Source organism: Argiope bruennichi, chromosome 2 (genome assembly GCF_947563725.1).
Source record: "Argiope bruennichi chromosome 2, qqArgBrue1.1, whole genome shotgun sequence".
Lineage (NCBI taxonomy): Eukaryota > Metazoa > Arthropoda > Arachnida > Araneae > Araneidae > Argiope > Argiope bruennichi.
The window spans coordinates 43,214,440-43,229,321 of record NC_079152.1 but is presented as its reverse complement, the minus strand read 5'-3'; the positions used below and the strand labels follow the sequence as shown (position 1 = coordinate 43,229,321).

The 14,882-nt window shown below is 29.9% G+C and overlaps 1 protein-coding gene across 1 annotated transcript in view; it reads right to left on the bottom strand.

Annotated features, from left to right (window-relative positions):
* The window catches only part of LOC129961646 (Kv channel-interacting protein 4-like), a 287,185-nt gene that overhangs the window by 177,911 nt on the left and 94,392 nt on the right, over positions 1–14,882 (bottom strand). Inside the window, exon 2 of the mRNA XM_056075172.1 lies at positions 1,672–1,741. Coding sequence (XP_055931147.1) covers positions 1,672–1,741 — 70 coding nt within the window. The remainder of the gene's footprint in view (positions 1–1,671; positions 1,742–14,882) is intronic.

Below are 14,882 nucleotides of genomic sequence, written 5' to 3'. Positions count from 1 at the left end.
AGGAGCTTTCAGAATAAAGAAGAAAATCCGCTTTAGGCCTTTCTGAAATCTTCTGAATCATTTTCTAGAAAGAAATCGTAGCTGACTACTCCGCCCTGCTCGAAAGCCCACGGAAGAAACTGCATGTTTGGACGCCACAGCGGCAGCATTGGCGGAACCTAAAGCTGAATAATAAAAGCCATCACCAGCCACAGTACAATCCCTCCCGTAGGAGGTACAGTGGCGGTAACTGAATCCATACCATTTCTGTACCCAAATGGGAGGTGAGAACCAACCTTTATTTCGAAAGTTCCTCATTCTCATGTCTGAGGTGCAACCGAGGGGGAGGATATTCTAGAAAAAGGGAAACAAGATCACAAGTCTGTGACAAATCTGGTTCAGTGGGTTGTTCGAAGGAAGCAGACAATGCTGGATTACTAAGCAATAAGATGGCTAAAAGCTTTTTTTTTTTGGGGGGGGGGGTGAATGTTCAGATATTGTTACTACATATTATTTTTAAGATAAACAACAAGAAAGCTGAAAGAATTTGTTGTCTAATGAGAAGCTTCAAAATAACGTTAAGACCCATTTGCGACACAGGTGGCAACGTTCTTCAAACCATGTTTATGCATAATTTTTAGAATTGAATTCATTTTGTTCTCTAGTCTTAACTTTTTTTATGGTTCGTCGGAAGTTTAAAAGTAAGAGCCTTCATATAATCAGATTACATTAAAACCTCAAACACATTGCTAATGAAGGGAGTACGTTGGTTTCTTAATGTGTAGTTTCAGTAAAGGATGTGAAAATGTTCTCAGATCTTATTGATTTTAATTATACTCTGAAAACGAAAAATGCCGAATTCTTTATTATTTACTTATATGAAGGTTTTCCTGAAACTATGTTCTATTTTCAATTTTAACATTGGGAGCTTTGCTTTCTTGGTATCATGCCTACACGTGCACTTTACTGACTTACTGGCAAACAGTGGAAGTCATTTTTAGATTCCTGAATATTAAGTCGGCTAAGTTTTGAGCATTTAAAATGTTTTTTTAAAAAATCGAGTATCCTGTCGCATGCTAGTTCTAGTCGTATCTGGCATTCTCTTTCTGAATACAAAGAACACAAAATGAATTGAAATTAATCTACAAATTTGTAAAGTTAAGAGCGGAAGACGATGATTTATTCGATTGTAAAGAGATGAGAACAAAATTTCAGTGAAGGATTTCAATATTTTCATGGTGAAGAAAAAAGTGTGCAGCGGTTTCTGATTGATAAAAATTTATTTGAAATTTAACATGAGATTAAGGATAATCAAAAGTTCTCCATGACAACACTGCCACTGCATTTTCTTCGCATTTCCCATTCACTTTTTTATCATCGCAGATGGCATCTTTATATGGCAAGGCTATACTAATTCTCGTATCCCCTTAAAATAAAGATTTCATTAATGATTGCAATATGTTGAAAAATAGCTTAGGAATTGTTTTTCATGATTCAATAAAATTGTTTTTCTAAAAATAAATTCCTTTTTTTCAATTCTTTAATGGAACTTTGTTTCTGGACACCATAAGTATATTCTTAAATTAATTATTTATTTTATCTGAAATTACTTTGCAACTAATTATAAAAATCAAATAAAAATCAAAACTCTAAAAAAACTTTAAAATATAAATACTTGATACAATTACTTACTTCCGTATGGAAAGAAATGAGAAAATATGAATCGGAACGTGTCTTCTTCTACATAACCGTTCGGACATTCCTGAAAGAAAAAGAAGATCTCATGTAGATGATTTCATGCTTATTCCTGTAAAATAATGTGCTTATTTCTCATATTAGTTTAATCAATCAATTCAATAAGTTAAATAAATTCCTTTATATTCTTTCCATTTAGAAAGGATCATAAAAGCATTAAATAAAAAGTACGAATACATTTAATTTATTCATTACAGAATCGGGGTGTATTATTGATAATAATAAATCCAATTTCCATTAAACTTTAATTATATTTCGCAAACCTTTTCAAAATGTGATTTTAATTTTAAATTGAAAGTAACATAATTGTTTCGGAATATTTCCACGCCTATTTTTCTCCTATTAAATCCAACTATTCTGGTGCAGTGACACACAATTGAATCCATTAAAAACTATAAATTTAATTAATAACGCTTAAAGCACTTTTACTACTTGGTGAAGCAATATGCGATACGCATCTATGATGAACCAAATCCAAAGCTTGAACTGCAGCAAAATCGAATAGAAATGACAACATTGACAATGTTCCATCAGACATTTATTTTTTAATAATAATGCATTTGAGCAGAGCAATTTGAGTTCCTATCGCCAACGCTACAAAAATGCACACATTTGCCACACATTTCTATTCAGATGATATTTTACTCCTCATTATTTCATTCCATACACTCACAAAGAATTTTTGTGTATAAAACATAAACTCTGTATGAAACATATATATATATATATATATATAATATGTGTGTGTGTGATACACACATTGGGCGCAAACGCTAACCTTGACTAAACTGCTCCAATCACATATTAAATTATAAAACCAAGAATATTAGTAAAATTTTTAAGATAATAAAACCATTAGTACCTGTAAAATACTATTTAAAAGCAAGCGAGAGATGCAGAAGTCCAAAAGGAACACCCAAACAAACAAAAAACGTTAAGAAATGCTAAAGGCAAATAAAAAATTCAATTACTTTTAAAACTTTAAAAATTCTTTAATGATATTTTTTAATCATCAAATCTTGTAAGTTTAGAGACGATGAATGGAAATAGTAGTCCCGATGCTACGATAAATTTAAAGGACAACCAATTAAAATGTGATGCACATTAAAAACAACATGATACATAGGACACATTGGTTCCCTCTACTAAAACTGAGATACCTGTTGATAAAGCGAGCCAACCTGGCATCGAACTCTCGTACAGGAAGAATATTCCATAAATCAATCTAAGGTTTCGCAGAATGTAATTTATTATGCATTTGCGGGTTCTATTTTTTTTTCTTCCAAGTAGAAAGAAGGCGGTAGACAAATGATTTCTTAATATCACATTAAGGAAGCCCTTGCATCAGAATAGACGAAGCAGATCTCTTGGCAGAGTCTGTAACTTCATTATTAGAAATGCTCACAAGTTAGATCTTGGCATTCTTTGAACTCAATTCATTGTTATTTACATGTACATTGTTAGTAATAAGCTTCGTAGTGTAAAGTTAAAATGTTTTAGAAAATGCAGTGTTCTGTTTGCTGTGAAATATGGTCAGTTAACTAGTTTACAACAGCAGATATTCATCATCACATATTAGAAATCTGTAGTGACAATGCGATGAGTCACGGTAAAATGAGTAAATGGATGAAATTATTGAATAGAATTGAAAGAATACATGCTAGCATTCTAATCGACCATCTGTAATTGAAGATAACTTGATGCTAATAACTGATATCTAAATTCACGCAAATGAAAGATTTAAGATTTCCGAACTCTCATCCAAATTCCTATTAATTTAAAAATTAGTTTTAATTGAAATTTTGTCTGATACAATATGTGAAATTTTTCTTTGGATGGATTTCTATACTGTTTGTTGAGAACTATCAAAAATAAAGAAATGGCAAATGATTTAACATTTTTGGCTTAACATGGATTAACATGGCGAGGGAGGTAAAGATTATCTAATTCATAATTATAAATGATGAATGAATCATACATCATTATCAAATGATCATAATGAAATATGGATATGATCTTGATGTCAAAGAAACAATCAATAGAATGACGACACACATCATCGCTAACTACAGCGAAAGCAAAACAGAAACTTTCAAAGCGTAAAATTATGGTAGCTGTATTTTATTTGGAATAAAGAGGGTGTTTTGTTATTGTACTTTTTGACACAAAAGGCAACACTTATCTTGGGCATCCTTCTGTGAAACCATAAAAGTGTTTCACCGAGGAACCCATATGTAGCCACGTGAAATGAATTCAAGCGTTTTTATACTGCAACGTACCGATGCAGACATGCATATTTCAGATCATACTCAAATATGATCAAATCTTTTGTTCTAGATCATTCGTCCTCCAATAATAGATCTTTTAAGATACACTGTAATGAAATAAAATTAATAAGAAATATTTGACTTTCATGACAGGTGACAGAGATCTGAATGGAAAACTTTTAAAAAACTCAGTGTTTGTAATAATTATTAATTGAATCAAATAATCAAATAAAGAAATTATATAGAAAATAGATTTTGCGGACATATTTAATAGATAAATCATCATTAAAATTATCATCCTCATCATTAAAATCATCAAGTAAATGCAGTTTTTAATTCCTATACTTTTATTTTCAAATCGAAAGTAACCGTCATTTAATACAAAACGTATAAATATAAAAAAATGCATATTTGCATTTGATAAGGCAGGATTTTTTAAATCTAATAGTAATGAATACTTATGCAAAACATTATTCACTTTTTCAATGCCTGCTTTCTAAATAACTATTAAAACTTAATTCCAAATTTGGCATGCGGTTATTTGTCAAAATATTTGAACTTCTGCTCTTGTATTTTTATTCCGAATTTAAACAAAGCATTATTTAAAAGGAGTTAAACTTCAGAATTTTCCAAATAATGAAATTTTGCAAGGAGTAAACTATATTTTCTGAGATAAAATGCCTAAACGAAAAATTAAACTTATTATAATAATTTAAAACTTATAATTAAACCAACATTCCTTGATTAGAGAAGAAAACAAATATCAAATATTTCTTATGACATTATAAGAAATATCAATTTGTAGCTCTTGAGCGAAAATATCTTTCTATACAAAACTTATCAAATGAAATAAAAATCACTTAATCAAGGTGCTCGAATTGAAAAACAAATTTTTAAAAACATGGTATATCAAATTGCAAGTAAATGGAAATTTAATTCTGCGTTCATATAGTGAATGTTTCAAAGAAGATCTTTCATAGTGAGCTTCCCTTTATATTTAATTATATGATTTATTTTTTTATTGTTAAAGATATAAAAATATTTTCATTCCGAACATTCTGAGACACCAACTGGTATTAAATATTGTTTAGTTTTGATTGCAGTAAACACATGTTGTTTGAACTTTTGACAACAATGGAATCATGAAGTCTCTCCTTCCTGCCACAAAATATCGTTCTTCTAAACAGAAAACAACTCCTGTCCTCAAGTGTAATAAATATCACCAACGTTACGTGCAAAGGAGCAAAACGTCATTTAATCAGAAGATAAATTACAAGAGATGCGCCGAAGCATTGACGCCGATCGTGGTTGAGACCTTTCAAAGACACAGGAGGGTCTTAAAGCCTGTTGCTTTCCTAGATCCTCAGGGAACTACCCTTAAGAGATAGATGGACTCTGTAAACCGCGATGTCCTTGTCTTTTTCTCTTCACCTCTCTTTCTTCTAGTAACGGCTGCAATCGTTGCCATGGTGACAGAATCCGAGAGAGATATTATGTTGTTCGGCAAGATGTCTTTCACGCACGAATACTTTCTGGACGTGATAGAAGCACGTAAAAAGAACACGAGAACCGTTTGTTTTCATGCTGTGGCTTCTATACATGGCAGGGTGCAAGGTTATGGCCTAATCTGATTGGAAATATACCTTCAGATTGAATTATTTTGATCATTTATTACTAGATGGAAAGGGAGATCTGAATTGACGAAATTTGGCTTAATAAATACATATATTTTTACTGTTCTTTTGTTGATTGTCCGTTGTAGAAATTAACACAAGCTTACGTTTGAGTGTTTTACAAACTTGTTGAAATATTAAAAAAATTTGGAATCCTCTGTTCAATTCCTTTTTTGTTATAACTTGCAAAAAGTAATCATATTTTTTTTTCCTTTTTTAAAAAATATTTTTGTGACTATTTCATGCAATGTAGTAAGTCTGACCATTGGGAATCACCGGCATACCATGAACCCCCTACTGTTTTTACCTATGTGGTTCAAACGGTGCACGTGTGTTTTGCAAATAGGTTCAAATTTATAAATTTATAATATTTATAAAAATATTCGTATGCCTTTCTTGATCCGTTTAATGGAGTAGTTTTATTTCAGTAATGGATGTATTCTAAATTGCCTTAATATGTAGGAAACGAAAAAGACGACGTTGATGAATGAAGTTTTGTAGTTTATTAATAATTTGTTTTTATATGTATTTGGACAATACCTTAGGTATCGAAAGAATTAAAAATAAATATTTATATTCCTTGATGCTGTGTTAATTTATTTTGCTTAAATTCTTATGCGGTAATTATTTAATTTTTTTAAGACTTTTCGTTATTCTATTGCCCATTAACACTTATTTTAAACAGGAATTACGAGGGAGCAAGTAATCTGATACAAAAATGAGAGCGCGATATAAATATGATTCATTCAGCTCATAAAATAACTAAAAAGATCAATTTTTAGACACATTAAATTATATTAAGGAGATGAAATTATAAAGTTCTACTTTTAAAAGTAATAATTAATAACGACTATTTTAATATTTTAATTTCAATTAAGTAACAATATCTAGCAAATTACATACATAAACTTTATTCTGTACAATTTACTTAGTTTATGAAGTTACCATTGGGTTACTTCAAGACAGACTTTGTAAATTTGGGGCCATAACTAAATGAAAGGAAACATCACAGCCGGAACCACTCCTTATTTCTCACATCATGCTATTAATACTTAAGTACACGAAAATGAAATACATATTTTGTATGCCATTCTTCCAGACGATTGGAACCAAAATTTGACAGAAAATTGCAATTGTAGTCACAAGAGAAGATGCAAAATTTCATCTATTCAAGTCATTGGGTTTTGGAGTTATTAATTTTCTATACATGCTGAAGTACAGACAGCTTAACAGTTAACTTTTAGATTTGTTTCAAATTCAATAAGAATCTACATATTAGACACTAAAAATGTGAACCAAATTTCTTTTCATTAAGTTTTTAATGAAAAGAAACTTGTATTATGTTTATTATGTAATTTTGTATTATGTATTATTATGTAATTTTGTATTGTGTTTTATTATGTAATTTTGTATTGTGTTTTATTATGTAATTTTGTATTGTGTTTTATTATGTAATTTTGTATTATGTTTTAACATGTGCATATAGAAACTGTGTACTCCGTGTATTTTGTTCAAATTTAATAAGCATAAGACTTAAATAGTTTCAGAAGCCTTATATACTAACAGTCATAATTTTTGAATTTTTACAATGACATAAAAATTATTTTTTGTACCAATATTTTCAGGCACTATGGTGCAAAAATATCACACTTTCGAGTATTTTTCATTTAATTATATTATTAAAATATTTGCATCCTTTAAAATATATTTGTGCTAAGTGTAGTAATTTTAGGGCAAATGGCCTGGTTTGTAGAACGGTTAAAGCATATAGGTCCACATGAACATCCATCATCATTATTATTAGAGATAGAAATAAATTAGTTTGAATATTTCAAACATTAATCAGTATGGAAATGAAGTTGAAGTTTATATATTTAGTAAGCAATTTAACTCTTGAGTTTATGAAGCGTTTCGTATTGATTCCTAAGCAATGCTCTGAAAGGAATCAATGGCATACATGTCTGGTTTCAAAGTAAACTCATTTTAGAAAATGATACATTACAGTAATGAAAATAAAGACAATAAATCATTACACACTAAAAACCTTTCGAATCATTTGAAACATTAATAAAAAAATCATTCAATAATATATAAGAAGAAAGTTACTGACAAGCAAAATCTCGATTCACTTTTGAGATTCCAAAAGACAGACACTATCAGCGTAACATAAAAACTCTTTATTAATAATGTTAGTAAATCTTTAAATATTCAAGAGTCAACAGAACAAAAAGCTTCCACTAAGGCAATATCTGTCCCTCGGTGACAGCTATCCATATCAATATGATATAAAATTATCATTAAAATGGATGATAAGAGTAAGCAGATATACAAGAATTCCTGGGGGAATCGTTAATTTGCATCGAGAAGCGATGCACGGATTACATTCCGTAGCATTAGTGATCTGGACGGCTGTTTTCGTCTCTACATGATTCATCAATTTGCAAAATTGAATCGACTGGACGTGTTATCCACTTTAATACTTACTCATGATAATTGGAACTGATACAGAAAAGGATTAAATATGTTTTTGATATTTAACTATAGCATTGAGAGTTAATTGATCTTGCCTCTTCTTATTCAAAAGATGTCCTTTAATTATTAATTTAGATAATAAATGCAGTTGTATTTGAATTAAATAAGACATATAGGAAGTTCTACATCTGCATTAGATTTTAATCCATTTGCAAGGCTTATCTTAATAAACTTAAAATGCAATTATTGAAGAAAAAATTTATTGTATTAGGAAACAAGGAAATATAAAAAAAATTAATCTATAACTTTATTAATTTTTGTTTATTTTATCTTATTTACAATATTTTCTTTTATATTATAATATGCGTTTTGAGTAAAAAGTAGCTCTAAAAATGATTACTCCAAAATTAATTTATTTTGAACCAAAATGGTCATAAACATTACGAGTATGAAGTTGTTAAATGAATCATATGCATCAGTTTGGAAATTATAAAATTCCCACCTTGTATTTTAATCTTTGATCCAGCAGTGATTATCAGATGTGTTATAATCAAAACTAGCCTTTGTTGTCGACTAGCCTGTTCGCCTAAATTATTGCCTTTTACATTGTTAAACGTTTAATGAAATGCATTTCTTAAAATTTCAGCTTTAGATTTAATATGACTGAAAAAAATGTATTTCATTGAATCAATCAGTTGCAAATTCCTGCAGGTACTGATTAAAAATATATATATACTGCGAAATAAGCATGGAAATGAAACACTTATATCGGAGTTAAACACCAAATAAAGTAATTTTATTTATCTTCAATTTAGCATGGATAAAAGCACGAGATTTATTGTTTGACGGATGAGTTTGAATTTCATCATAACAATGTGTGGAAGTTTGGAGAGGGTGGTTCCGGCTTAGGGTCGTCCTCATCATCTAACCGAAATGACATTGTTCAGAAATCAAATTAATATTATTAGTTATTAATATATTGGAAAGTTGATTGGTGCAAATCAGCAATTGTGCTATGCTCATGGAATTCAATTAGGAGTAATAGATGTATTATACCAAAAAAATAAATAACGTAAGAATCCAAATACTGTGTATATAGAAACTTCGGATTCCAACTTCGAAGAGAGTAAGAGTGAGAGTGATATTGACAATGAAGATAAAGACAATGTAATTGTTGAAGAAGATATTGCTATGGAGGATGAAATATTAACCCATCAAGAATTACTTCCTATAATTTATAAAGTTCAAAAATCGTTTAGATATTTAAACGTTCCCCTATAAAAAAATGACATATTACTAAAATATATACTAACTGAAAATAAAACAGAATATATGCTAATATTAGATTCTAAAACACGTTGGAAAAGTTTACTCCTAATGATGAAACGATTTTTGAAACTCAGAAATACTATCCAAAAAGCAATAATCGACTTAATTCTGTAAATTAATTTTTCAGATAGTGAATTCGACTTAATATCCGGAACTGTATCAGCTCTACTTCCAATAAAACTAACTATTGAGGCATTATTTCGGAGAGATTCTAATTTATTAACAGCTAATACAACAATAAATTTTAGGTTGCAGTCACTGAAAGAACAACACACATCAATATCTGAAGAATTATATATTGCATTGAAAAATCGCACAGAAGGGGCATACCGAAATAGAAAATGTCCTATGGCATTTACATAATTATAATGATTTTAAAAATAAAAATGAAAAAGAAGAAAAGAAAATAACCAATTCAAATCTGATTAAGTTTATAGTAAATTTTCTTAAAATTTTTTACCCACAAACCTATCTATATTTAAAAGAATTCGGTTCAATTATCGAAGATCAGGATGACACGAATGTCGATAGTGAAAAGGAATTGTCTCTTGAACAAAAATTAGAATTAGCGATAAATAAAAAAAAATCAACGAACCAAAATACAATACAGAAATCAACTATATCCAAAACCATCCGACGAAAAATTGATTTATTTGAAGATGAGGGATTTAGAGGTAAATACTTGGAAAAAGTATATCGCGCATCGCTAACACTACCACCAACTAGCGTAGATGCCGAAAGAGCGTTTTCGGCAGCTGGTAATTTTTACATAAAATTACTTTTCAGGCTTAATGACAGTATAATTGATGCATTATGTTTTTTAAGATCACATTTCAGAAATTTGTAATAGTACCACAGACTGAATAGTGATATTTACACTTTTTTGTGTTCTTGTTTGTTCCTTTACTTTTTTGTGATTCTTTATATACTGTTATAATTTATAAGTTACAAATTATTTTTGTGATATTTGCACTCTCTAATGAAACTGGCAAATAAAACAAAGAAACACCTGTGTTTTCTTTCTTTTTCTAAAATTTCTAATACCGGTATTAAAACCGGTATCAAGGTATTAATATCTAAAAAATACCAAATACCGGTATTGAAATTTTCGTCCGGTATTGCAATCCCTAGTCATAGCTATTATTCATAGCTGTAAGCCTATTTTCTGGCTCAGTTAAACTTATTGTTTCACACCTATTTTTTTTTTTTTTTTTAATTACATCTTCTTTCTTCTGACTGAACGCAGTGTATGATGTTACTGTGAGCCTTCTCCAGAATATCTTGTATTATTCCAGAGTATTTCTAGCATTATTTTGCAGCTCTGTTAGTAAGCAAAACGTTAATTTAAGGGCAATTCCAAAAAAATGTTTTTAAAATGTTCACTATAACTGTCTGAAACATTCATTCTGGAACAGCGGTTTATAAACATTTGGCAATTGCCATTCGGCAATGAGTAATAAAACTTTTTTCTGTGCCACATTCGTTAGCGTTTTATATGTTAACGAATGATTCGGAAAATCACTGTTATTACTATCTGTTTAAAACAATTGGTAATTAATTTCATTTCATTTTAAATTGTTTTTATATATAAGTAAAATATACATTTTATATAATGCAGTTACTTCCGTAAGAAGATTTTCTTTGTTTTGACAGTAAAGTGATACTTTGATTTTATTTGAGTCAGATTTTATCTTCTAGTGATAAATAGTAAGGAAAAACACTATTGCAAAAGTGTATAAATTGGCCCTTTACGTGAACAAAACATTTGATTAAAAGTCGTGAAAGGCAGTTATCTTAGTTTTTAATTGCATCATGAATTAACGATATTTCACGGCTAAATAATTCAATTTATAATTATCTTGAAACAAAACACTATCCATAAAAGTAGCATGATATTTTATAAGAAATCACGAACAAACAGTCGAGAAAACATATCAGATATCGCGTTGATTGAATTTTTGAGTTCCAAAATGAATGGAAACTTTGTTCAGAAGATCGTTAGAATTGATGCGAGATAGTCTCCATGGTTACTTGATTTAATTCCAATAGTTTTCTTCTTGTTGTTTTATATCAAAAACCAAATATGCTGTTGGCCATCGTGAATTTTTAACAATATGCGAGACAGGATTATTTGCTGATGTAGTTGTGTAATTCATGAGATATTATAAGACATTAATAAATTTTTTTATCCGGTATACAGCCTTACTGTTACTTATTGTTTTCGAATACCCATTATAATTAATTTTGATATGTAATAGTTGAGAAATTTTACAATAGGGGATTTTTTTCAAATCTGCTTCTATAAATACTATATATTTATAAAATCACTAATATATAAAACAGTATATAGTAAAATAATAATAAACACTATGTATCATTTTTAAAATATCTCACTTTTTCAATCATTAGATGATAATGATCCTCTACCGTTGGATTGTTGTATCAAGGCTTTTAATTAATCGATGTAAATACTCGTTTTATACTATGTAGGTCACATTATTACTTTTGCAACTTAAATTATATCTCTATATGTCTAATTTTTTAGATAAATAAAAAAAACTTCGTAAACTTGAATTACAATAGCAGCAAACTAGTGCATAACGATAGCGTGTGCCCATTCTATTTCGGGAATTAGGTAAATTTTACTTGCGCAACTCTGATTTCCTTCATTCATAATTAATTTCGATGTATAAAAACATGTTTATAAATTAAGTATAGAAACACTTTAGATTAAATGAAAAAAAATGATTAAATATTAATATTTCAGATGAAAAATAAATTATTGCTCATCAACAAGCTGAAAGTGTTAAATAAATATTTTGAAAAATAAATATTATCATCCAATATTGAGATAAGTCAACCATCTAACTCTCCGACCAGCCCGAAGGCACACGGATTTAAACCATAAAACTGAATGACCGGACCGCCGCAACAGCAACATTGGCGGGAACTGTGGTTGAGTCCTAAGGGCCGTCACCGGCCCCGGTACAACCTTCCCCGAAGGAAGTACGTCCCGTCATCGATGGGAGGAGCCAGATACCCCACCTATTAGTGTACCCTCCAGGGTGGCGAGATCCAACCACCATGCCGGAAGCATCCCATCCTCATTTCGAGGTGCCCCCCCCCCGAGGGACCCAATATTGAGATAAAGGAACATGCTTTGTAAAGATTTTATTGTCCTCTTTAACAAGACAGCATCATGTAAAAATAAGTCAAGTATTTTTTAAATGTCATTTTTATTGTATTGTATTTGCGTAATGTTTCAAATCCATTCTTCTAAAATTGACATAAATTCCTCAGTACCTTTTACTGGTTTAAACATTTTTATAAAAGAGATGAACTTTCTTAGGATTTACATTTCACGTAAATGCATTTTCCAGCTAAGATTGTAGAATCCCATACTGCAATACATTTAAGTTCGGTCTCATAGTTAATTTTTGTTTTTGAATAATAATTTGAAAAAATTGTTGAAAAATTTCAAGCTGAAATTAAACCATAAATATACCATAACTGGTGCATACTGTCATTGTCATCTAAATGATGTATGCAATAATCATTAGTATTTAGCTATGCGTAACCTTATTTAGCTTTTAAGCAAACTCTCATTATATTCTTTATGAGGTAACTGCCTGCTTTTAAATTCGCATTTTTCGACAGTATAGGCCAAAACAAATTTCAAAAATCTTTTTATTGAACCTTTTTTTTTCTCAAACCATTTTAGTTTCATTTTAAGTCATGTAAGAAGCCGAGATATAGCTAATTAGGCCAGTGGGATTGTTTCTCACCAAAACTTTCCCACGTGCTCTCTAATCAATTTCTCATGCCAGTGGGCGCTTTGGCACTAGTGTGTAATAGTTACGAAGTCTGATATATTGTGGCGTGAACACAGTATGTTTACTTAATTTATTGTATCATTCTTGTTAATGTATTGTGTAAATCCTTGTGTTGAATATTAAGACTTGCCATGCCTTAATAATATCCAAATACAAATTCGTGTTTTAGACACGTTTTTATCAATCGATTGGAACAAAAATTTTACACAAAAGTGCACTTGTAGTTGTAAATTCTCATACCAAATTTGATATGTTTAAATCATTTCTTTTGTGAATTATAGCGTTTACTTATTTCTAAAAATACAGCCCGATACACAATCAACCTGTAGATAGATTGGACTCAAAAATTTACAGGTCGTTATCGTGTTAACTTTTATTCGAACAGACGGACTTTTTCTTAACAGACTTTTCTCAAATTTTGACAGAAATTTGCAAATATGCTGTTAAATCCGCATACCAAATTTCAGCCTTCTAGCTCAAATACTTTTTAAGTTATCTTTGTCATATACAGACAGATGGACGGATGGACTTTCTCTAAAAATGCGAACTCAGAGAGGTCCAAGAGGTGAAAATTCGTCAAAATCTCGAGTTCGAATTGTTTTTCAGTTAATATAATTTTACTATGCTAAGTATTCGAAAACGTAAAAACTGTTATATGCTACTAAATTAACTGGATATTTCATTCTACAGCCCAAAGACATTGTAAAATTCAGGATAATTTTTCCGAAAACAATATAGCACAAAAGTACGTTTTGTATCTTCTTGAAGTTCAAAAACTTATCTTTATAATGATGCTAATGTAATTAATTGTAGTGCATATCCTTTTCTAAATTTTGGCCACTTAAGAAAATATTTGAGTATGATTTTTAACATAGATTCCATTGTTAAAATGAAATTCAAATTGTTTTAATAGTTCCATCAACTGTTTAATTGTGTGATTTTATCCCATTGTCAAAACCTAAGGAAGAAGGATTCTATTTAACTTGTTAACTAGATATGACGAAATAGTTCAATGCAAAACGAAATTGTATATGAGTTAATTACCCGGTTAATATCTACGTAATTTACATGAGGAATAAGAATGTGAAATTGCTATATCATGTAAATTTAGATGATCGATTACTCTGTAAGTTATGTTTATAATATCACTGTGATGGCATAGGACTTGACTCTATTAGGATGGCTCTTATACACGATGGACAGAAAAGATATTAAACTATTAAAATAACATGGCTTTGATGTCTTCCATAATTTGATGTTTAAAGTCAATTTCTTTAAGAAATCAAGAACATTGTTTTATGCAATAGCGATTTAAATGGAAATTAACACACCCAATGTTCTCTGCGAATCTGCCGGATGATAGACTAATTATAATATAAAGAATGGCGGCTTGCATGAGTTGTCTTTTCTATTTTAACATAATCTTCGGAAATACCAATTGCACAGTTAAAAGAGAATAGTGACCGTTACAGCTTCCACTATCTATTTAATCCAACTCAAGTCCTATCTACTAAAATAGGATAGCATTAGCAGAGCATCCAGAAGTATTCATTAAGATTTCTGAATACTAATCG